Raw genomic sequence first — 24,455 nt, 5'->3', positions numbered from 1 at the left:
GGCCCTGAACCAGTGCCCTAAGAGCTGTCTCGGCTACCAGGGCCCTGTCTGGTTCGTCATAGAGGGTACCCAGGGCCTGAAAAAACCCCTCCACAGAAGTTAGACAACTGGCCCCAGGAGGTAACGAAAATGCCCAGTCCTGGGGATCACCCTGTAGTAGAGAAATGATAATCCCCACGCGTTGGCTCTCGGGACCGGAGGACACGGGGCGCAAACGGAAGTAGAGTTTGCAACTCTCCTTAAAGGAGAGAAACCTCTTCCGGTCTCCAGAAAAGGGTTCTGGGAGCTTGATCTGGGGTTCAAAATATGGACTGGAGGACAGAGGAGTGGAAGAACCTTGCCCTAACTCACAAGAACGGAGTTTCTCTCCTAGCTCCTGCACCCTCTGTGTCAAGTTAGAGACATGGTCAGTCAGGGTAGTAAGAGGATTCATGATACAGTGGTTATTGGGCCTGTTAATCTGTGACAGTCACGTCCACACACACACAGGGGGAAGGGTAGTGACCACTGCGCTCCACCCTCACCCCTGGCCCTGCCTACTTGCCTCACGAGTCCTGATGACAGGGGACAACTGGACGGCAGTCCCTAACTTAGGATATGTGCAGGGAAGACAGACAAGACAAAATACGGAACATGAACGGACCGGGTCAGAACCAAGAGAGCTACGCAGTACAACGGATTAAGCAAAGAATGGTCAGGAGAAGCCGGGGTCAAATACCAGGAGAGTAGCGAAGTACAAGAGGAGTCCTAAGAGAGTAGTCAGGTGGGAGCCGAGGTCACAATACCAGGATGTATGCGCAGTACAGGAGGAGCAGGCAGAGGATCGTCAGGGAACAGGATCAGGTAAATATTCAGTAGTCCAACAAATAGCCAGGAACCTAGAAATTAACAGGCAACCTGTAGCCAGCAGGCTGCCTGTATTTATAGTGGGGAGTGAGGGTCATGTGACGTGGCCAGCGTCACATGACCGACAGACCAACCAGTCGAGCACCGAGTGATCAGCTCGGCGCTCAAGGCAGACAAGGAGCAGGGAGCCACCCAGCTAGTAAAGCCGCCCTGGGAATGAGGTCAAACACAGAACCTCATTCCAAAAGCTAAGCAACAGTTCTGCGGGCAATGGGGGACCGAGTGCACCTTCGGAACCCCGTGACAGGGGGGGAATAATGAGAGTGACAAGGGGGGGGGAATAATGAGAGTGACAAGGGAAGGGGGGGGGGAGAGAGTGACAATGGAGTCCCCAGAGCCAGACTGCAGCCAGAGTCCAGATCATCTTATTGTCCTGTTGGTAAGTAGACAATGCAATATGTTTATTATTTAATTGTTTAGTTATTAATACTACATTGGAAACTAATTTTCTCAGCTGGACACCGGCCGACACTGCGCATGCGCTGGGAGCCTCACCAGCGGTTAGGGTAGGGAAAAAGCACTGGCCCGTACGTAATCTTTCCCTTCCCTAACCGCTGGTGAGGCTCCCGGTGCATGCGCAGTGTCGGCCGGTGTTCAGCTGAGAACATCCATCCGATCACTGCGCCTGCGCATTGGCCCATAGTTTTTCCCTACCCTAACCGCCGGCGAGGCTCCTGGCGCATGCGCACTCTGCTGTGAAATTTCCCTGACCTGTCGTTGTGTGCCTGCGCGGCGCTGCACACCTCCTCACGTCATGTCCGGTGCGACCGGAAGTGACGATGGTAGGGAAATCTCACGAAGTAGGGAAGTATAACATTACACCGGCCTTTGGGGTGTGTGGGCTGGTAACTACTTGGTTGGGTAGTCAGCCAGCCTATGCCATGATGCCAGCAACAAGAAGTGTTTTTTTTTTTTTTTGGGGGGGGGGGGGGGCGCCACAAGGTTAGCTCGCACAGGGCGCCTGAACACCTAAGGCCGGCCCTGGTGTTGGGTGAGCATACTCGGCCGAACACCAGTTCTGTTCGAGCATCGCTATGCTTGGCACATCTCATTGTTCGGCGGAATATCATGTGTGCTCGAGCGCAATGCTCGAGTCAGTGTGTTTAAATCTAATTTAGCCTCTATTTCTAAAAGTTTCTGGTGGGATTTGAACTCATAACCTTCTACATTACAGCCCAAAATGTTAACCATTACACTATACAGCTGCATGGCCAGTTACTTAAAAAAATAAAAATAAATATGAGACTTATACAGCAAGTATTCATATACAGCAGAAGTCTCATATTTTCATTATTATTTTTTTTAAGTAACTAGCCATGCAGCTCTATGCTGTAGTGGTTAAGATTCTTGGCTGTAATGTAGCAGGTTGTGAGTTAGAATCCCGCCAGAAACTTTTCAGAAATAGAGGCTAAATTAGATTTAAATATACTGGGTGTCCCCAAGCACTGATTCCACATATGGACATAGCTATATATGGAGTCAGAGCAGGGACTCCTAAGCCGAACTAGAGTCCCGACCAGGGGGTGCCAGTTTTTTACGCTCTGGTTCTCCCATTGACTTCCATTGTGCTCGGGTGAAGCTTGGTGAAGTGTTCTACTCGAGCAGTAGAGCACACGAGCACTCTGGTGCTCGACCAACACTATATAGGAAATAAACTGATTTACTTTTTTATTTCAAAATTTAATAATATACGGGACAGATGCCGGACAGCCATGAGAATTTTCTGAGCCCCATACATGTTCCTTCTCACCAAGCGTTCACATATAGAACAACACATAATGCAACAGCACTCTACAAACCAAATAAAATACAAAGGTATCAGAACACACAGTGCATCACAGTTTGCTGAGAACAAGGCTTCATAGTTGCAGGCCAGTCAAAGTGTGCATGCTGACCCCTGTCCACTGCAAAAGCATCTACAATAGGCAGGTGAGCATCAGAAATGGACCATGGAGCAACAGAGGAACCTGCTCTGGTAAATTGCATTTTCTGTGTGTGCATTGCTTACCTGAGGAAGAGATGGCACCAGGATAAGCTGTAAGAAGAAGGCAAGTCATTGGGGACAGTGTCATGCTCTCAATAATGTTCTGCTGTGAAAACTTGGATCCTGGCATTTATGTGGATGTTACTTTGACACATGCCAACATTGTTGCTGACCAGTTACATTCCTTCATGGCTGAGGTATTCCCTAATGGCAGTGGCCTCTTTTAGCAGGATAATACGCCCTGTCACACTGTAACAATTGTTCAGGAATGGTTTGAAGAAAATGACAACTTAACTCAAGATGGTGACCTGGCCTTCAAATCCTAATCTGATGGTGCATCTGTGGAATGCGCTAGAATAACAAGTCCGATCCAAGGAGGCAACCTCACAACCTATAGGACTTAAGGGATCTGCTGCTAATGTCTCGGTGTCAGATGCCACGGGGAACTTTGAGAAGTTTTGTGGGGTCCATGCTTCAACAAGTTTCGATTGTGTTGGTGCCACAATGGGGCAATATTAGGGAAGTGGTTTTAATGTTATGTCTGGTGTACAGTATATCAGTCGCTGGAGCACATTACAGTAAATTATCTCATTTTAGAAAAAAAAAGCTGTATTGGTGAGTGATTGTAAAACTCTACATATTCTGTGCATACAGTGCCAGGATCTTTGGACCAAATGTCTTAGCAGTGTCAGTTAGAAACGTATATAATATGTACTGCTCGGTACAGTAATAATTAAATTTCAAAACTGTACGGCCCCCTCAAAGACTGGACCATTGGTGGTCCCTGGGAGGAGAATGTCTTGTATGGCACAGCTGCTGTTATACAGTATAAAACTGCTGAACATGTCAGAAACCTGTACAAAATCCACTGCCTAAACTGAAAATGCTAATAAAGAATATTTATATTACTTGGTAGTTACTGTTATTTTAATGTCCCCCACAATAATTTACATGTTTATTAGCTTTCTCTATTTGAACACTGTCCATGTCCTTCTATTGACCACAGGAAAATTTGATGAAATGTTGGTCCGCCACCAGGTAAAATACCTAGGTTTAATGGAGCATTTAAGAGTCAGAAGAGCAGGATTTGCATACCGTAGAAAATACGAGACATTCTTACAGAGGTAATTTGTTTGCGAGCATTGAAAAATTATTTTCTTTTTTTAAGGCCTAGTTCACACGAACGTGTGTGATCCGTTGCCGTATTGCGGGCCGCAATAAACGGCCCTAGTTCTGTCTGCATTAAGCATCACGGATGTGGACCCATTCACTTCAATGGGTCCGCAAATCCGGAATTGCGTAACGGCCGCACGGAACGGTACCCATCGGAAGCACTACGGAGTGCTTCCGTGGGGTTGCGCCCCGTACTTCCGTTCCGCAAAAAGATAGAACAGGTCCTATCTTTTTGCGGAATGGACGGATCGCGGACCCATTAAAGTGAATGGGTCCGCGATCCGATGCGGCTGACCCACGGCCAGCGATCGTGCATTGCGGCCCGCAATTTGCGGGCCACAGCACGGGTCACACACGTTCATGTGAACTCGGCCTAAGTGGAATAAAACAGCAAAAAAAAAGGGATATTTCACAAAAATAACATACATTTTAGAATATAAAAAGGGAAAAACAAATAATTAAACATCATTAGTTATACACACCAAAAATTCAGTCAGCAATTATTCCATAAAACAAGACCAACATTATGGCTGTGGTTATGGGAAGGCCAAACAATATAAGGTCTTTGGGGAAAGGGAGTTCTCAAACAGGGAGCAGGTTAAACAATGGCATAAGTAAAGCAAAGTATTGGAGGACATTGAGATTTGAGAATAGAGAAGAGAGGGAAAAATGAAAAAGAGAGGAGTAAAAGAATCAAGAAAAAAAGGACAAACAAGGATGTGTCACCTTTATTGATCATGACCCATTTTAGATAAATCTGGCCAAATAATTAAAGGGTTTCCCCATGAACAATATTTATCACCTGTCCAGAGGTGATACATACATTACTCCTCGGGGTCTGACGGATGGTACACCCAGAGATCATGAGAACAGTGTTCCAGAGTCCCCTGCGTGAATGGAGCAGTAGTGCACAGATGTGACCACTACTCTATTCACTACTATAGGATGGCTTTACATAGCCGAGTGCTGTACTCGAAAGCCCCATAGAAGCGAAGAGTAGTGGTTCCATATGCGCTCTACTGCTTATCATCATTTTACAGCTCACAGTGAATGCTGGTAATAAGTTCTCATCAGTATATTGCGCTATAGACATGTATTCCTTATAATCTTTATCATTATGGTTTTCCTTATTATCTTTATTATTCATTATGGTTTTCCAGTTTGTTTGTAAAAAGTGGTGGCTGTTCATTATTTTGGGATAAGTTGTCCAGAAAAAAATTCTGTTTGGCAACCCTGAATTTGGTACATCTGTATAGTCTAAGGCTACGTCTACACGACGATATTTGTCGCGCGACAGATAGGGCACAACTACACTGCAACATTTGTAGCGCAACAATTTGTTGCACTGATGTCGCACTGCAACATGCAACATGCTGTGACTGCGACGCAACAGTCGCAGAAAATCCATTCGAGATGGATTTTTCTGCGACTGTTGCATCACAGTCGCAGCATGTTGCAGTGCGACACCATAGACTGCCATTATAAAAATTGTCGCGCGACATTAGTGCAACAAAATGTTGCGCTACAAATGTTGCAGTGTAGTTGTGCCCTATCTGTCGCGCGCCAAATGTCGTCGTGTAGACGGATCCACCCAAAACGCAAGTGTGAAAGTAGCCTAACTTTACAACACCAATTAGTTGGCTTAATTTATGCCAGAATTTTTTCGGGCACATTGTCACACCATGAGCTACGCCTCTTTCCCTCCAAGCCAGACTCCCTTTTTGGACAGGCCAAAATAAATGTCAGCAAAGCATGTACGCAAGTTTTTTGGCACAAATTACTTCAGAATTGTGCTACATTTTGATTTGTAAAGCTCATCTACTGGTTCAAATAGCCAGTACAAGTGCACCCTGCCAATTAAGCCTCATTCACACGTCAGTGTTGGGTCAGTAATTTCCAGTGAGTTATTGATTTTGAGCCAAAACCATGTGCGGCTCTAAACACAGAACAGGTGCAGATCTTTCCCTTATACCTTATGTCTTTGAAGGCTCCACTGCTGGTTTTGGCTCACAATCACTGATGGAAATCACTGAACAAACACTGACGTGTGATTGAGGCTTTAGTGGTAATCTGCATGAGGATACCTCAGCAAGACCGTGCCGTGTACAAGCACTCAAAGAGTATGACAAACTTACCACCATAGGAAATTAAAACTAGGCTTAGAAACCATTTTTGAAATCCTGGAATGGTTTTATCACTACAGACTACCACTATTGAGTTGAATATTATCAAATCAGATTGTATATGTGAATCCCACAATTTGAAGCATGTAACCAGAAGCCCAACATCCATGAAACACAAAGGGAGGAAGACAGAAATAGGTTAAATCTTGTCGCTTTCTCTGAGACCAAAATAGCCAATGTCAGAAATTCAAGGAGGCCTCTAAATCTTGCTGTCAATCCACCATATAGAGTAACTTACTTAATTGAGCAGAGAACATACAGTAATCCTTGAGAAGTTGAAGGATACATTCATTACAGTATTAAAGTGATCATATAAAACCTGCATTATGACTCTTTTTAAGGATATATGAGAAGGTCAAGGTGCCTACATTTACACATTGAGACAACACGCTAAACTACTGCATGAATGCCACTTTACTGTCTCCTAAACCTCTATCACATATTGGTACATTTTACTAAATTAATTGTGCACACTCATAAAAAAATAACCTGATTTTCTGTTTGCAATATAGATATAAATCATTGTGTCCAGAAACATGGCCAAACTGGGCTGGTCCTGCACGAGAAGGCGTTGAGAGGTTGGTGAAGTATAATGGTTACCAACCGAATGAATACAAGCTTGGAAGGTAATTTTAACAAAGACAATTTTAAGCAACCTTGCATGGGTTTACCTAATTAAAAAGAAGAACATTACCAATCAAAAAAATTTACACCTTTGCAATGTTTTGTTACAAACCCTATGTAGTCTGATCCTGCAGTAATGTCTTATTCCACTCTTATACCCCCTGTAAGGAACCGTACTCACTTGACCAGTGTACAGAGGCAGGGACACCACAAAGTTCATCAAAGTCTTCTTTATTTAGGCTTGTCCAAATACGTACAGCCGATAAATACGGATCACAGCCGGGTCCAACAAACACAGCACACACTAACAGTGTTACCTCACACTGTCTACTTTCTTCTCCAGACTGAGACACACCTAAGTCCAGCAGCAGGATTAAATAGAATCCCTGGACATGAGCATGCCCTAAGTCCCGGACTGGAGCATGGGGAACAGGCACCCACCCAGCACATTGCCTGTTCCCAGTAAAAGCCCGATCCGGACTAGCTGGAACCAGCTATGCTATCTATCATGGTGCCCACCAACTACCTTAGTGGACAATCTAGGGGCCTTTACTCCACCAAGGCCGGGCACCTTGGTGACACATTCCCGATGCAAACAAAGCCTCTTGTAGAATGCTTTTTGCAGCATTCTGGGTGACCCATATCTCCCATCATAAATGACTCCTGTCACTGCCTCACACCCCTCTTCTACTGTCTGTAGGATAACAAGAAGAGGGGGAAATGGAAAACTTCCTGTTTTATAAATCATTGCCAAAATATCGAAATTTGTATATTAATATTAGTCATTAGGGGAGATTTATGCCTATACCAACCAATCAGATTTCACCTTTCATTTTCCAAAGGAGCTCTGAAAAAGTGGAATCTGATTGGTTTTTCCTTTACACCAGTTTCGATAAATCTCCCCCATAGTGTTATTGGAACATTCCCTATTATTTTCATCTTTCCTAAAAATATTTAAATATTTATTATAACTATTATTAGTAATTTAATATTGAAGGAATATACCCAGGATAGGCCTGACACCTCTTTAGCTGTTTAAAGAAGCTGGGGTGCTCCATTGTATAGTGTCTGTGCTTGGTATAGTAGAACTACAGGTAACAGCACTCTGCTAGTCAATTGCACAAAGATATAAGCAAACACTGAAAGAATAAATGCTTGGTGGTCATACTTACTGCAAATGCAGCTAGAAGCTCTTTGCGAATATAATTGATCAAAAATATTTCGGGCCCATCTACCGGTTGTCAAGGTAGCTTCTAATCAGATGGGTCCTACTCTAACATGCCTCTCCTGGGCTTACAGCCTACAATCTGGGCAAAGTAGTACCAAGCTGTATCCTACGCATGCCTCTCCCAGGCTGTGAGCCTGCAGTATGGGCTGGGTAGAATACAGCTGTACAAGCTATCTTATTAAAAGCACATGGTAAATGGGCTGGTGGTGCACGGTTCAATCTCACCACCAGGGGGAGCCACTCCCCTAGTGGCAGTGACAATGGGGAAAAAATAAACGAACCAGCACCTCCACAATAAGTGAATATGAGAACCTAGGTGCACGCTACCTTGGCTAAAACACACTTGGATTAATAGAACTACAGGTAACAGCACTCTGCTAGTCAATTGCACAAAGATATAAGCGAACACCGAAAGAATAAATGCTTGGTGGTCATACTTACTGCAAATGCAGCTAGAAGCTCTTTGCGAATATAATTGATCAAAAATATTTCGGGCCCATCTACCGGTCGTCAAGGTAGCTTCTAATCAGATGGGTCCTACTCTAACATGCCTCTCCTGGGCTTACAGCCTACAATCTGGGCAAAGTAGTACCAAGCTGTATCCTACGCATGCCTCTCCCAGGCTGTGAGCCTGCAGTATGGGCTGGGTAGAATACAGCTGTACAAGCTATCTGTGCTTGGTATTGCAGCCCAGGTCGATATACTTGAAGAGAAAACAACAAACCTAGGCCTTGTGACAGATGAACATGATGTCACTGGCCTCTTCAAATAGCTGATTGTTGGGGATGCCAAAAGTCGGACTTCCACCAATCAGATATTGATGACCTATTCCAAGGAAAACCCATTTAAACCCTTGACAACTTGCGCCCTACATGTACGAAGCAACACGGGGCTTTAAAGGTGGTGCCCCCTCAGGAGCAGAGTGGGTACCATAGCCACCGGGTGCATGCTGTTTTACACAGCAGACACAAGGAGGTAAAGTCTGTGATTGGTGATAATACTGATCACAGCATTTAATCCCTCAGATTCCATGGTCAATTGCATCTACGGCATCTGAGTGGTCTTTTCCCAGGGGCACTGTGCTCTCAGGGACCGAACAGCACCCTTGTGCTGAAATTGAGAGAGCTGTTGGTTGCTATAGTACCCTTGGGCCTTCTGAAGGCTGTGAGGCCTGCCACAATGAAGTTCCTATCAAGTCCTGCCTGTAGCATGTTAAAGTCCCCTAGGGAGACTTAAAATAAGTGCATAGAAAAGTTTAAAAAAAAAGTTTAAAAAAATATTAAAAATAAACATAAAAATTGTAGACCACCGCCTTTCCTCATTTAAATATAAACAATAACATCCCAAAATGCCTGTACTATTAAATATTTAAAATTATTTATGCCATACAGTCTAATGGCTAATGGCTAATGGCTAAATTGCTGTTTTTTTTTATCACTTTAGTTCCCCCAAATAAATTAATAAAAATTTATCAAAAAGTCATACATATTCCAAAATGGTATCAATAAAAACAACAGCTCCATATATGTAAATATAAAACAGTTACTGGGTTGGAATATGATGCAAAGAAAACAAAATTTCACAAATGTCACAAATGGCCCCTAGGTACAAGTAGACAGGTTAATAAACAGTAATGATCAATCAATTAATCAATCAATCAATCAATCACCATGGTCCCTATAAAGCTGAGCAGGAAGAAGGAGCTAGTGTAAATTTCAGGTAAATACATTTTTGTTTTCCTGGACATCCTACATCAGCAAAGGCAGAAATGTGACTTGCAAAGTGTGAGTGGGAGAGAAGAATATATACAAATATCCTATGGTAAATAGAGGCAGTGAGAATGTCCAGCCTGTAATTTTGACCATGTGGTCGCATTCCAAATTTGTTCCAGTGGTATGTGCCCCAAATCAGTCCAGGAGGTGGCAGGGGAGCAGGTAAAGTGACTGATAAAACCGGTAGCACTTCTCAATAGATCCCCTGGTTCACAGTGCTAGTGGCATTACATGCTCTCTGACCATTATTGGATCCTTGATGTTGATGAAAACAAGGCCTCAGATTTTCTGAAGATATCTGTTTTTCGGATATACAGTGAGGAACAGAAGTATTTGAACACCCTGCGATTTTGCAAGTTCTCCCACTTAGGCCTCTTTCAGACGGGAGTCCTGGATTTGCTTCAGATGTGTCCAGGTGCATTGCGGGAAACCGGCGCGAGTGCGCGCACAATTTCAGTCAGTTTTGACTGCGATTGCGTTGTGTTGTTCAGTTTTTATCACGCGGGTGAATGTGTTACCCAGACCCGAACTTCTTCACTGAAGTTCGGGTTTGGGTTCGGTGTTGTGTAGATGTTATTATTTTCCCTTATAACATGGTTATAAGGGGAAATAATAGCATTCTTAATACAGAATTCTTAGTAAAATGTTGCTTGAGGGGTTAAAAAAATAAACTCACCTCATACACTTGATTGCGCAGCCGGCATCGTCTTCTTTCTTCTTTTTTGAGGACCTGCAAAAGGACCTTTGATGATGTAATCGCTCTCACCACGTGGTAAGCGCGGTGACGTCAACGCAGGTCCTGCTGAATGAAGATAGAAGGATCTTCTATTTTCATTCAGCAGGACCTGCGCTGAAATCAATGCACCCGGGACTAAGCATTCTGCATTAAGAATGCTATTATTCTCCTTATAACCATGTTATAAGGGAAAATAATACAGTAAATTGACTTTAATCAATTTACTAACATCATTTCCTAGCAACTATACGTGAAAATCGCATTGCATCCGCACTTGCTTGCGGATGCTATGCGATTTTCACGCAGCCCCATTCATTTCTATGGGCCTGGGTTGCGTGAAAAACGCAGAATATTGTCATGTATATTGTTGCTGGCATTAGAATGCTACAGCCAGATCACGTTTACAACCCTTAGAAGGGCGTGGTATATACATAGTCAAAATTAATGTCCTGGTACTGAAGGGGTTAATCCCATACCAGAACCGCAGATGAGTTGTTGCAGTAAAGTGTTATTACACAAATGCAACCAGTGCATGACATGTAAATCAACTCAGGAGTTGTTTGTCTATGCTAAACACAATTGATGTTTTTGTATCGCCAGAAATTAATAGTAAATTGTCCCAAGATAGGGAACAGATGTAGGTCTCATTAGCCTAGGCGGTACAGGGTCCGGTTCTAGTCCTTTGTTTGACTCAGGAACCTTCCTATTAATTCCTGGCCAGTTAACTCCCATAGTTGGAGATTTACCCCCATATACAGGGAGGTTGAGTTTAGTAGCTCAGGGCGTTACAGGAAAATAGAGGAACTTTATACATAAAGTCTGACCCGATGTTATTGATAAATAGAATCTATAAGAACACAGGTTTAAACAGGTTAAACAGGTTAATTGCTATGTATGCTAATGTAACCATGCTTTCTTATAGGATCCTAATGTACAATTTGCAATTGCCGCAGATATGATAATCCCCTAAGGGGGGAATTGTTTTTATATATCTCTGATTAATCGTTTCAGATTTTTTTTTGTTTTATTTGTTTGTGAATTATTACCCCCTGCCAATATAGAATATGCTGCAATTTTCACGCAACGCACAAGTGATGCGTGAAAATCACCGCTCATCTGCACAGCCCCATTGAAGTGAATGGGTCCGGATTCAGTGTGGGGGCAATGCGTTCACCTCACTCATTGCACCCACGCGGAATTCTCGCCCGTGTGAAAGGGGCCTTAGAAATCATGGAGGGGTCTGAAATTCACATTGTAAGTGCATTCCCACTCTGAGAGACAGAATAAAAAAAAAAAAATTGGAAATCACATTGTATGATTTTTAAAGAATCTATTTGTCTTGCACTGCTGAACATAAGTATTTGAACACCTGAGAAAATCAGTCTTAATATTTGGTACAGAAGCCTTTGTTTGCAATTACAGAGGTGAAACGTTTCCTGTAGTTCTTGACCAGGTTTGCATACACTGCAACAGGGATTTTGGCCCACTCCTACACACAGATCTCCTCTAGATCTGTCAGGTTTCGGGGCTGTCGCTGAGCAACACGGAGTTTCAGCTCCCTCCAAAGATGTTTTATTGGATTTAGGTCTGGAGACTGGCTAGGCCACTCCAGAACCTTGATATGCTTCTTACGGAGCCACTCCTTGGTTATCCTGCCTGTGTGCTTCGGGTCGTTGTCATGTTGGAAGACCCAGCCACGACCCATCTTCAATGCTCTGACTGAGGGAAGGAGGTTGTTGCTCAAAATCTCACAATAAATGGCCCCATTCATCCTCTCCTTAACACAGTGCAGTCGTCCTGTCCCCTTCGCAGAAAAGTACCCCCAAAGCATGATGTTACCACCCCCATGCTTATCATCAGTGATACCCCACGAGGTGAGATCTTGCATGGAGCCCCAGTCCGAGGAAGACTGACAGTCGTCTTTAGCCTCTTCCATTTTCTAACAATTGCTCCAACAGTTGATCTATTTTCACCAAGCTGCTTGGCAATTGCCCCGTAGCCCTTTCCAGCCTTGTGGAGTTCCACAATTTTGTCTCTGGTGTCTTTTGACAGCTCTTTGATCTTGCCCATGGTAGTAGTTGGCATCTGACTGACTGTGGGGTGAACAGGTGTCTTTAAAGAGCTGAGATAGGTGCTACTAAGTTAGATTAATGAGTGGAGTAGGCACAGTAAAAGGTCTTTGAGAGCCAGAATTCTTGCTGTTTCTCAGGTGTTTAAATACTTATGTTCAGCAGTGCAAGACAAATAAATACTTTAAAAATCATACAATGTGATCTCCTGATTTTTTATTTATTCCGTCTCTCAGAGTGGGAATGCACCTACAATGTGAATATCAGACCCCTCCATGATTTATAAGTGGAAGAACTCGGAAAAATCGCAAATACTTCTGTTCCTCACTGTATATGTATGACTAATCCTGTATGTCACTTATACACCTTGTAGAGGTGATGACAACTATCAAGAATATGATGAATCTGAGAAAAGGATCCCCCAATATTTGAAACGAATGTTTAGACAGCGCAGCTAACACCGGTGGCGAGCCTAAGGTCATTCAGCAGTGGCTCCTGTTTCCGGCTCCCCCCCCCCCCATATTTTAAAACATTGTGCCTCCTCACAGTAGTTATGCCCCCATTGTGCCCTATTCACAGTAGTAATGCACTCATTGCACCCTTCACAGTAGTTATGCCCACATTGTTTCCCACTCACATTAGTTATGCCCACACTGTGCCACCTCATAGTATCTATGCTCACACTGTGCACCCTACAGTAGTTATGCTCTCATTACGCCCCTTCACAGTAGTTATGCCCACATTGTTCCCCTTCACAATAGTTATGCCCACATTGTGCCCCCCACAGTAGTTATCCCTTCATTGTGCCCCCTTCACAGTCGTTATTCCTTCTTTGTGCCCCCTCACAATAGTTATGCCCTCATTGTTTTCCCCCTCACATTAGTTATGCTCTCTCTGTGCCCCCTTCAGAGTAGTTATGCCATCATTGTGCCCCTTCACAGTAGTAATGCCCTCTCTGTGCCCCCTCACAGAAGTTATGCCCTCATTGTGCCCCTCTCACAGTAGATATGCCCTCTCTGTGCCCCCTTCAGAGTAGTTATGCCTTCATTCTGCCCCCCTGACAGTAGTTATGCCCTCTCTATGCCGTTTTCAGAGTAATTATGGCCTCTCTGTGCACCCTCACAGTAGTTATGCCCTCATTGTGCCCCCTCACAGTAGTTATGCAATCTCTGTGCCCCTATAACAGCTGTTATTCCCCTTCACAGTAGTAATGCCCTCTCTGTGTCCCCTTCACAGTAGTAATTCTGTCTCTGTGCTCGTCAATAAAAAAACACTAACTATTAACTTTGTCCTGTTCCTGATGATCCCATCGCGTTCAGCACTCCCATGCAGGCACAGATCGCGCGGCATCACTGTGCGGAAGGAGTGCACAGGCAGATTCCCGGGCTCCTGCTACACGGTCCATCAGCGATCTGTGCCTGCAGGGCTGGAGGAGGGAATGAGCGCAAGTAGCTGACCGCTCTAGCAATGAGCCCTTCCATCCCTTCCGGCACCCACTCGGACAGCTGGCTCCCATGGTGGACCCCCCCTCCCCCTTTGCACACCACTGGCTAACACTATAGACAGCCACAAGAAGGTGCAGGCAATGAATGCTGTACTGAGATTCTTTAAGGCTCTGAAGAAAAAACATGACAAGATGGTGTTAGAAACCTTGCTTTGCAACTGTGTGTCTTGATGGTGAATTGCATCATGAGTGATGTTTTGTTAAAAAAAAATCATACAAAAACATCCTGGGTCTTCAGGCAGCTAACATAGTGTTAACAACCTCAGTGAAAACCTAGGTATAACAGGTTGTCCTTGTCATCTTCCACACCATGAAATGCAACCTGTGTGATGAAAAAGAAGACACTTCTTCTGGAAGAGAAGGTCCGAAATATTCGACAGTAACTACCCTTCAAGAGAGACCACAAAAACTGGAACCAGGCCCCATGTGAGGCCATCATGGGAGAATGACTTCTGTCTGCTTTTTCAGACTTTTCCTGCAATAATAATTAGCAATAATGGAAGATATATATATATATATATATATATATATATATATATAATAAAGAAAGACACCGCAGCACATCCGTTTGGTGAAAAAAGTGGGACCCTTTATTCACCTGTGCGACGTTTCGGTCCGCTTACTGGGACCATTCTCAAGCAATGAGAATGGTCCCAGTAAGCGGACCGAAACGTCGCACAGGTGAATAAAGGGTCCCACTTTTTTCACCAAACGGATGTGCTGCGGTGTCTTTCTTTATTCTATATTGTACACCTTGGTAAGGTGTTTATCGCCGCTGGCACCCACACCCGACCACCAGGAGTGCTGCCCTGATTTCTTTTCCTATATATATATATATATATATATATATATATATATATATATATATACTGTATATATTGTAAGAAGGTACCTGGAATCATCATGGATGGAAGGTATGTGTCACCGAGGTTACTGGCCTCGGTGAAGTAAGAGCCGGTATTTTATGTGTCAGCAGCAGCTATTGCTAATTGACACCTTGAGATTTAGCATGGCTGTCATAGCTGATCTGGGACGGTTCTTACTGGGAGTAGTCAAAGTGCTAGGTGGGTGACTACTCCCCATATTCCAGGCCGGGTTTTGCTAGGCATAAAAACCAGCCAGCACTGCCAGGTGTGGTGGATTTACCTCCCTCTGACAGTGGAGCTCAGGAGTCTGTGTGCTGTGAACTGAGGGTTGTGCTGGAATTTGAGGTTTGAGCCCCTCTAAAGGCGAACAGGCCGCCTATAACTGCTAACAGGGTGTGAATTAACACCCAGGAGAAAAGGTGACTTCTATTGTTTATGGACTTTCCTTGTGTGTGAACAAACACCAAGTCACCTGCGTTTTGTGATACACCTTATCTGCATTTTGTTATACACCAATGTGTGAATAAACACCACTATTTGATTCAAGAACTGTGTAATTTGCCTCTATACTGCATCTGCTAGTCCTAACTACCAGAGCGAATCCCCACAATTGGTGGAGGATGCGTGCATTTGCGCATTGAGGCTGGCGTGAACGCTGATATATTTTTGGGTTTGCATTTTTGGGCACAGTTGTATGTTGTATATCAAACCAGCTGTATTTCAACCCGTGCCCCACGACAAAATGGAGGCAGTTGTGAAGGTCCTCATGGAGGCTAATTTGCAGCAGCGAGAGACCAACCTGCACCAACACAAGGCTAATAAGCAGCAGCAAGAGACCAACCAGTTGCTGCGACAACACGTGATGGCTTTGCAGACAGCAAGAGCAACCCCAAGCGTCCACGATGCCCGCAAAGCAGTCCGTGCAGCGATCCCTAAGATGAAACCTGCAGACGACATCGAAACCTACCTGGCGATTTACGAGAAAGTGGCCACCAGGAAAAAGCTGCCCTGAGACCAGTGGGCTGAGGTCGTCGCTCCTTTCCTGGCATCAGAGTCCCAGCGGGTGTATTTCGACTTGCCGGACGATCAAGCGGCTGACTACCCGAAGGTAAAATGTGAGATTTTGTAAAGACTGGGGGTGAATGTGTTGGTCCGAGCCCAGCGGGTACATCAGTGGGGGTTTAAGCCGGCTGAACCCACGAGACCCCAGTATTATGACTTACTCCACCTTTTGCAAAAGTGGCTACAGCTGATGTGCTGAGTCTCACGGCTATGCTGGATAAACTATTGGCTGACATATTCTGGAGGGCGCTGCCACCCCCTCTCCAGCACTGGATCGGCGGTATCTCCTGGAAATGCCCTGGAACTGGTGGACCTGGTGGAATGCTATGAGGCCACCAAGAATCTCAAGGGGGGTTCTTCAGACTCCAGAACTCCCCACCCCAGGCCCACCGGTATGAGCCAATGAAACCATCTGGGAGGTTCCCCCTATGGGCCGGACCCAGTTAATTTGCTGGCGGTGCCAGGAACCTGTCCACACCAGGGCTGAGTGTCCTCATCGGGTTGAGCCCATGGACACTAATTGTGGTTACCGACAATCACTATATGCTAGGAAACTGTGTGCCACAGGTACCCTAGAGGTTCTAGACCACTTGTGACAGGTGGAAGTGGGAGACACTCAAGCAGAGGCGCTGCTGGACTCAGGGAGCTTGGTGACCCTGGTAAGGGCTACCCTGGTGCGGTCCACTGAGTATACTGGCCGGAAGGTTGGGGTGATGTGCATTCATGGAGACCTGAAAGACTACCCCACCGCGCTGGTGTCTCTAACCAAGGTGGCCGGTAGGTGGACCCACAAAGTGGCAGTCGCCACAAATCTCCACTATGAACTCATAATAAGGAGAGACTTTCCAGGTTTCCCTGCCCTATGGCCAGTTGTGAGAGTTAAGGATACCACTAAGACAGGAATAAGCCCAGGAGATTGTCCTTGTTCAGGGGGACAGCCAGAACCCTGGGAACCTGAGGCCGAAGGGCCAGCAGTAAGGGTGACTGCCACTTCAGTGGAAGAGGGGGAGACAACCCCGCGTAGGGTAATGGTGGGAGACGTGGAGGAGTTGCCACCGGATCCTGGGTTGGCAGACCTCAACGTCTTCGGGGAGAATTTCGGCACAGCCCAATGCCGAGACCCAACCCTTTCCCGGGCCTGGGAGAATGTGGTAATACATGATGGTGTACCCCAACAACCTGGGGCCGAGTTGATGTTTCCCCATTTTGTGGTCCACCAGAATATGCTATATTGGGTAAACCAGCTGCGGGTTAAACCGTTGAACAGTTGGTGGTGTCCAGGGCCTATCGAAAACTCGTGTTAGAGTTAGCCCACCAACATGTTCTCGGGGGTCATCTGGGACTGCAGAAGACACAGGACCGGATACTACAATGGTTTTACTGGCCCAGTGTCTTTAGAGAGGTGGATGACTTGTAAGTCTTGCCTGACCTGCCAAACCACTAGCCCCAAGCACCTGTTCCGCGGTCCCTTAGTGCCCCTCCCGATTATTGAGGTACCATTTGAGAGAATCGCTATGGATCTCATAGGCCTAGTACCGAAGTCTGCTAGAGGGCACCAACACATCTTGGTCGTCCTGGACTACGCCACTCGGTACCCGGAGGCGGCGCCACTGCGACATACATCGGCCAAACTCATAGCAAAAGAGTTCATGGAGATGTTTTCCTGAGTGGGGATACCCAAAGAGGTTCTGACTGACCAGGAGACTCCTTTTATGTCCAAGATCATGCAGGAGCTCTGTAAGTTGCTAAATATCAAACAGATACGGACATCCGTCTATCACCGGCAAACTGACGGCCTAGTAGAAAGGTTTAATCAAACGTTAAAAACTATGTTAAAACAGGTGACGTGATGGCTTAAGGACGCCACGCTCACCTCTCCTCCCCACCGCTTGGCTGCCCTACTGAACCGCTGATGCCGGCGTCTCCCGCTCTCTCCTGCTGCTGTTAGCGGCTCTCCCGGGTCCGTGTCTGTATGTAGCGACCGTTGGCTAGAATGGACTGTGTGGCGGTGGTGATTTTACTTCAGCCTTCCTCCTCTTGCTTCTCCTGTGGTGCGGTCTCATTGCTGCTTGCCACCTCCTGAGCTAGTTCCCGTGGTCAGCGGCGTCTGGAAAAGTTTCCTGTTTCTGCATGCTGCCATCGTGACAGTGGAGCGGGGGTTTGAGTGGCCCCTCTGACTCTCCGGTCCTCTGACTCTCTCCGTTCGGCTTTTTGCCTTCCTGCCTTCACTGCCTTCCTGCCTCCACGCTTGTCTGCAGCTTGCAAACCTCTGAAGAGCGTCCCCCTGCCTTTTCCACCTGGGTACCTGGGCACCATCACATTGGTACCGAAGACTGGTGAAATTGTTCCTTTATCTTCCCCCTCTACTAACAGGAACTAACTGAGCAATTTAACTGAGCAACCAGTTAATCTAATTAATTTCTCATTCACCAGCTAATTCACTAACCATTTGTTAAAAAAGGACTTTAATGTGTTTTTGACCTGATAGTCTATACGGTACACTGCACCTACAGAAAAGCATTGGACTCTGCGGGGGGGGAAGGAAAAAAAAAAAAAAAGGGAAGAGAAGGAAGGAAGAAAGAGGGAGAAAAAACAAAAAAACACACACAAAAAAATAAAATAAGTCTTGTTCATGGGGGCAGAGAGAGAGGGAGGTGCCTGGTGAGGGAGGAAAAAAAACTCCTGAGAAAGAGAGAGAAGGAAGGAAAAGGAGAGTTCAGAAAACTCAATAAAATAAAAAAATAAAATAAAATAAATAAATAAAATAAAAAGATTTATAAAATAAAAAGGGTTGCTGGAGGGGACCCTACTGGGTTCAATGTCGGAAGCCGTGATAATATTAATCCCAAAAAAAGGTAAGGACCCCATAGATTTGGGATCGTATAGACCGATCTCACTGCTGAACGCGGACGTAAAGCTCCTGGCGAGGATTCTGGCTACAAGACTCGCGGGGGTTATCTCCTCCATTGTTCATCCGGATCAGAACGGTTTTATCCCAAAAAAGGGTACTCATCACAATCTTCACCGGCTCTATGCTAATATACAGGCACCTGGGGGGTCTGCTCGCTCCATCCTGTCACTGGATGCCTCTAAGGCCTTTGACAGGGTGGAGTGGCGATTCCTCTGGAAGGTTCTGGCCAGGATGGGTTTTGGGGAGAGATTTATAAATATGATTAAACTACTGTACATATCCCCTACGGCTAAGCTGAGTCTTAATGGGAGCCTTACGAGTAGTTTTAACCTAAATAGAGGTACTCGCCAGGGCTGTCCATTATCACCACTCCTATTTGACATTCATATTGAGCCTCTGGCTCTGGCTATTAGGCAGGACGCCCAGATTAGAGGTTTTGGAGTATTGGGTGTGGAGGATCGCATCTCCCTATATGCAGACGATGTCCTCTTTTTTATAGATAGTACAGAAATAACTCTACCAAGAATCATGGGGATGGTGAAACTATTTGGTGAGGTATCAGGCTTAGACATAAACTGGTCAAAGACAAGTTTGATGCCAATAGACTCGGTTTCCCAGAAGGAGTCCTTGACTACCCAGCTAGATGTCATTGATACCATTAAATACTTGGGTATGACTATATCTCCCAAGGTTGAAAACTGCGTACAATTCAATCTGATCCCATTGATAACGAAAATTAGGACAAAAATAGGGATTTGGTTGAGACTTCCCCTATCTAGGGCGGATCGAGTATCACTGGTTAAGATAGTGATTCTACCTCAAATCCTTTATGTTCTTATGAATACACCTATCTGGATAGAGGATAAATATTTTAAACTTATGGAAAGAATAATTAACGACCTAGTGTGGGGAAGGAAACGTGCGCGGCTCAAATTGGAATATTTATATAAACCTTTGGAGCAGGGGGGATTAAATCTCCCCTACTTCAAGGGCTACTTTATTGCCGCTCAGTTATGGACGTGCCAGGAATGGCAAAATAGTATCTTCCTAAACAGGTTAGTGAGAAGTTCCCCGTATAATAACATATTTACGCTTCTGGAATCCGGGTTATCGACCAATAGAGATCAGGGCCATAAAGAGACTATAAAATTATTACTCAAAATTTGGGCTACTACTAGAGCATGGTTGGGGGTAAAGGGTTCACTCACATTCATGCCTCTTTGGCATAATATTCACTTACAGTCCTTAGAAGGTATAGCAAGAGATCAATTTTGGTAAAAAAATGGGATTCTTTATATCACACAGGTTGTTGAGAATAGAGAGATTAAGTCGTTTGTGGAATTATCACATAATATAAGGAATCTTTCATGGCTTAGGTATCTCCAGCTTCGGTCAGCACTTTTCAGTTTGAACAACAAATCACTATTAGAGATAGATAATGTTTCTCTGTTAAATGGTTGGATAGGGAACGCTTCACAAAGAATGAAGATTTCAAATATATATAAACTATTACTTAAATCACGCTTTGGAGAGACACAATCGCCGGGACAAAGGGCCTGGGGGATGGACTGTCCAGATATACAATTGGTAGGGTAGGGAAGTATTTTTAGTAATTCCCATTTACTATCCCATAACTTTAATCATGTTTTAATACAGTTCAATATTTACCATAGATTATATGTTACTCCCATCTGGCTAAATAAGTGCGGACTAAAAAATACTTCTAAATGTCCTCGCTGTGATACTCTAGGTGCGGACTACTTGCACATGATCTGGGCTTGCCCAGAACTTGGAGCCTACTGGAATGGTATTAATAATGTCCTTTTACAAAAACTGAAAACACAGATTCCTCTTGAGCCCCAATTGTTCTTATTGAATGATTTTTCTTCCCTAGGTAACTATAATTATAAATATAAAAAGATCTTGTTAGGTAGAATATTATTACTGGCCAGGGTCTTGATTAGTCAGAGTTGGTTTGCACATCATACTCCAGAGGTAAATAATTGGATAAATCTGGTTAATAAGGTTAAAAATTATGAACGGATTCTTTATAAGCAGAGAGACTCATTAGAGAAATGGATTAAGATATGGGCTGACTGGAAGTGATGATTTAACTGTTGTTTTTTTTGTTCCCCCCCCCCTTCTCTTCTCTTTCTTCTCCCCTTCCTTCTCAGCTACATAGGGGGGGGAGGGGGGGCTGGACACATCACAGGGGGTGGGGAGTGTGGGAAACGGGGGTTAAGGGTAAAGTGTTAACAAATAATTATATCAAGCTGAAGCTTGTTTCTGTTTTTCCTGTGTATTGCCTTGGTATATTAATAAAGGTGTTGAAAACCCCCCCCCAAAAAAAAAATAAAAAAATGTTAAAACGAGTAGTAGCTAAGGATGGAAAGGACTGGGACCTCCTTCTGCCCCATCTTATGTTCACAGTGCGAGAAGTGCTCCAGGCCTCTACTGGGTTCTCGCCCTTCGAACTACTATATGGCAGACATCCACGTGGTCTGTTGGACATAGCCAAAGAGGCGTGGGAGCAACAACCCACACCATATAAAAGTCGGGTGTATAATCGGCAGAGCTCAAAGTCGGGTGTATAATCGGCAGGCTCGGGTCCGGATCTTTAACTCGGGAGATCGAGGTACTCGAAAAGGTTGGAGAAGTAAACTACAAGGTACACCAGCCAGGGCGGGGGAAACTGGAGCAGGTGTACCATGTGAATTTACTCAAACCTAGGAAGGATAGGGAGACCAGTACTGACGATAGCCCGCAGCTGAGTTTTCTAGGCGGAGAGATTCTGGTCCCTAAGTCTGATGTAAGGGAAGCGGTTGCCACAGTGAAGATTGCCGACAGCCTCTCCTCTAAACAGACTCAGGAGGCCAGGGAGTTCATCAGCAGGAACATGGATGTGTTCTCAGACCTCCCTGGATGCACTTCCATAATCCAGCATGACATTGTCACTGAGCCTCAGGCCAAAATCCGGTTGAAACCATACCGGGTACCCGAGGCTCGACGACAGGCCATCTCTGAGGAAGTACAACTAATGCTGCAACTAGACGTAATCGAGGAGTCTAGAAGTGAGTGGGCCAGCCCTATAGTACTGATACCCAAACCGGACGGGACATTGCGGTTTTGTAACGATTTTTGAAAATTAAACGAGGTATCTAAGTTCGACACGTATCCCATGCCCCGGGTAGACGAGCTGATTGAGAGGTTAGGACAAGCCCGGTATTTTTCTGTTTTGGACCTCACCAAAGAGTACTGTCAGGTACCCTTAACGAAGGCTGCCAAAGAGAAAACGGCCTTCATCACACCGGAGGGGCTGTACCAGTATAAAGTGTTACCCTTTGGTCTGCATGGCGCCCCCGCCTTGTTCCAAAGGCTAATGGACATTGTGGTGCGACCACATCGTTGGTACTCTTCGGCTTACCTGGACGATACTGGCTATCAAGTGGGCACTCGAGTCTCTCCGGTACTATTTGTTGGAGAGAAAGTTCCGCCTGGTGAACCTCACACTGTGTGCCGCGATACACAGCAGACAGCAGGATGAAGAGGATCGCGATGGTGACCAGGAGAAGGAGAGGTAAGTGGTTTTTTTTGCGTTGACATAAGGGCTGATGGCTGACCTGGGGGCTGACATGGGGGCTGGGGGCTGACATAAGGGGCTGATGGCTGACATGGGGGGCTGATGGCTGACATAAGGGGCTGATGGCTGACACAAGGGCTGGGGGCTGACATGGGGGCTTATGGCTGACATAAGGGCTGGGGGCTGACATATGGCTGATGGCTGACATAAGGGGCTGATGGCTGACATGGGGGGCTGATGGCTGACATGGGGGGCATGATGGCTGACATAGGGGGCATGATGGCTGACATGGGGGGCTGATGGCTGACATTGGGGGGCTGATGGCTGATATAAGGGCTGATGGATGACATGGAGGGCTGATGGCTGATATGGGGGGCTTATGGCTGACATGGGGGGGCTGATGGCTGACATGGGGGGCTGATGGCCGATATAAGGGCTGATGGCTGACAAGGGGGGTTGATAGCTGACATGGGGGCTGATAGATGGCTAAAGGTTGGGGGGTTGATCTGAGGCATTGGGGGTCTGATCTGAGGTCTGATTAACATTGGGAGTCTGATTGCTGGTCTGACCTGAGGTGTAATGAAATTTTTTTTTTCTTATTGTTCTACTCTAAAACCTAGGTGCATCTTATAGGACGAAAAATGTTTCTATCTCCTCCGTGATGTTAGGGGGTCTATAGATTACACCAAGTATTATTTTTTCAGTGTTTATATCCCTTTGAACTTCCACCCATAAGGTTTCCACATCCTCACCATCCTCACCCACAATTGCCTCTTTCACACTTGTCTTCAGATCACTCCTCACATACAGGCACACGCCACTTCCTTTTGTATTGACCCTGTCTTTCCTAAATAGTGTAAAACCCTCAATATTTACAGACCAGTCATGCAAAAAATCCAACCATGTCTCAGCCACACCAACTACATCTATGTGTTCTTCTAGTACCATAGCCTCCAGCTCCCGCATTTTGCTAGCTAGACTTCTGGCATTTGTGAAAATACATTTTAAATTACTATTACCTGTAAAGTGAATACCTAGGATTTTTGGGTTACCTTGGTTGATGTTTGTATGTAACAGGTTCTTGTTACCAGCAATTTTATTTTTCATTGGTGTATAGTTCTGCCCAGTCTTCTCCCTACTTGTCTCACTAACCCCAGCCCCCACTAAATCCCCCCTCCTATACCCCACTGTCTATCTACACTATCTACCCCCTTATTAGTATAAATCAACAAAGAGAATCGGTACACATATTTACCTAATAAAGTTAAATTTTTTATTGTGACATAAAAGAACATACAAACATAAATGTAGAGACCATACAGCGTGCTTTAAGAGGCAGTCCACAATACATCCACTGCTGGTAGATTAAATTGTTTCACTTGCTTCGATCACTTACAGGATACTCTATATCTGGAATCTAGATCAGCATATATTATTGAAAGCTGCATCTAGCCATAATATTATAATTACTTCTGGTGTGAAGCAAGTTAAACATGGGTATATGGCGAGCATAAATTGCATTCATATATTAGGTTGCATCCTATCCGAGCAGATGAAATTATTAGTATATATTCAATACATATTCAAAGTAGATGCATCGGATCGATCTAAGTTGCTCACCTACCCAATGTCCAGTGGTCTGCGTGTGGGCTCTCTCTGTCAAGCGTACTCCTCGACGTACGTTTCGCTAATGCTTCTTCAGGAATTATTATTAGTATGATGTATTAGTTTGCTGCCACCTGCTGGTCAGCCAGGCATATTACATGTTATAAACATAAGAAATGCACAGTGTGGAGGACATGGAATAAATACATAAGATGACTTTATGTTAGACCATTAAGGACAGTAGCAGGGTGT

General features: G+C 45.0%; 1 protein-coding gene across 1 annotated transcript in view; it reads left to right on the top strand.

The window, feature by feature from the left end:
- MYO1H (myosin IH) overlaps nucleotides 1–24,455 on the top strand; it is a 198,915-nt gene that overhangs the window by 112,217 nt on the left and 62,243 nt on the right. Inside the window, exons 19-20 of the mRNA XM_040419688.1 lie at nucleotides 3,897–4,014; nucleotides 6,759–6,872. Of these exons, the coding sequence (XP_040275622.1) occupies nucleotides 3,897–4,014; nucleotides 6,759–6,872 (232 nt within the window). The remainder of the gene's footprint in view (nucleotides 1–3,896; nucleotides 4,015–6,758; nucleotides 6,873–24,455) is intronic.

The sequence above is a fragment of the Bufo bufo genome, chromosome 2 (genome assembly GCF_905171765.1).
Source record: "Bufo bufo chromosome 2, aBufBuf1.1, whole genome shotgun sequence".
Lineage (NCBI taxonomy): Eukaryota > Metazoa > Chordata > Amphibia > Anura > Bufonidae > Bufo > Bufo bufo.
Note: the sequence above shows the minus strand (reverse complement) of the source record. Positions and strands in the feature narration are given on the sequence as shown.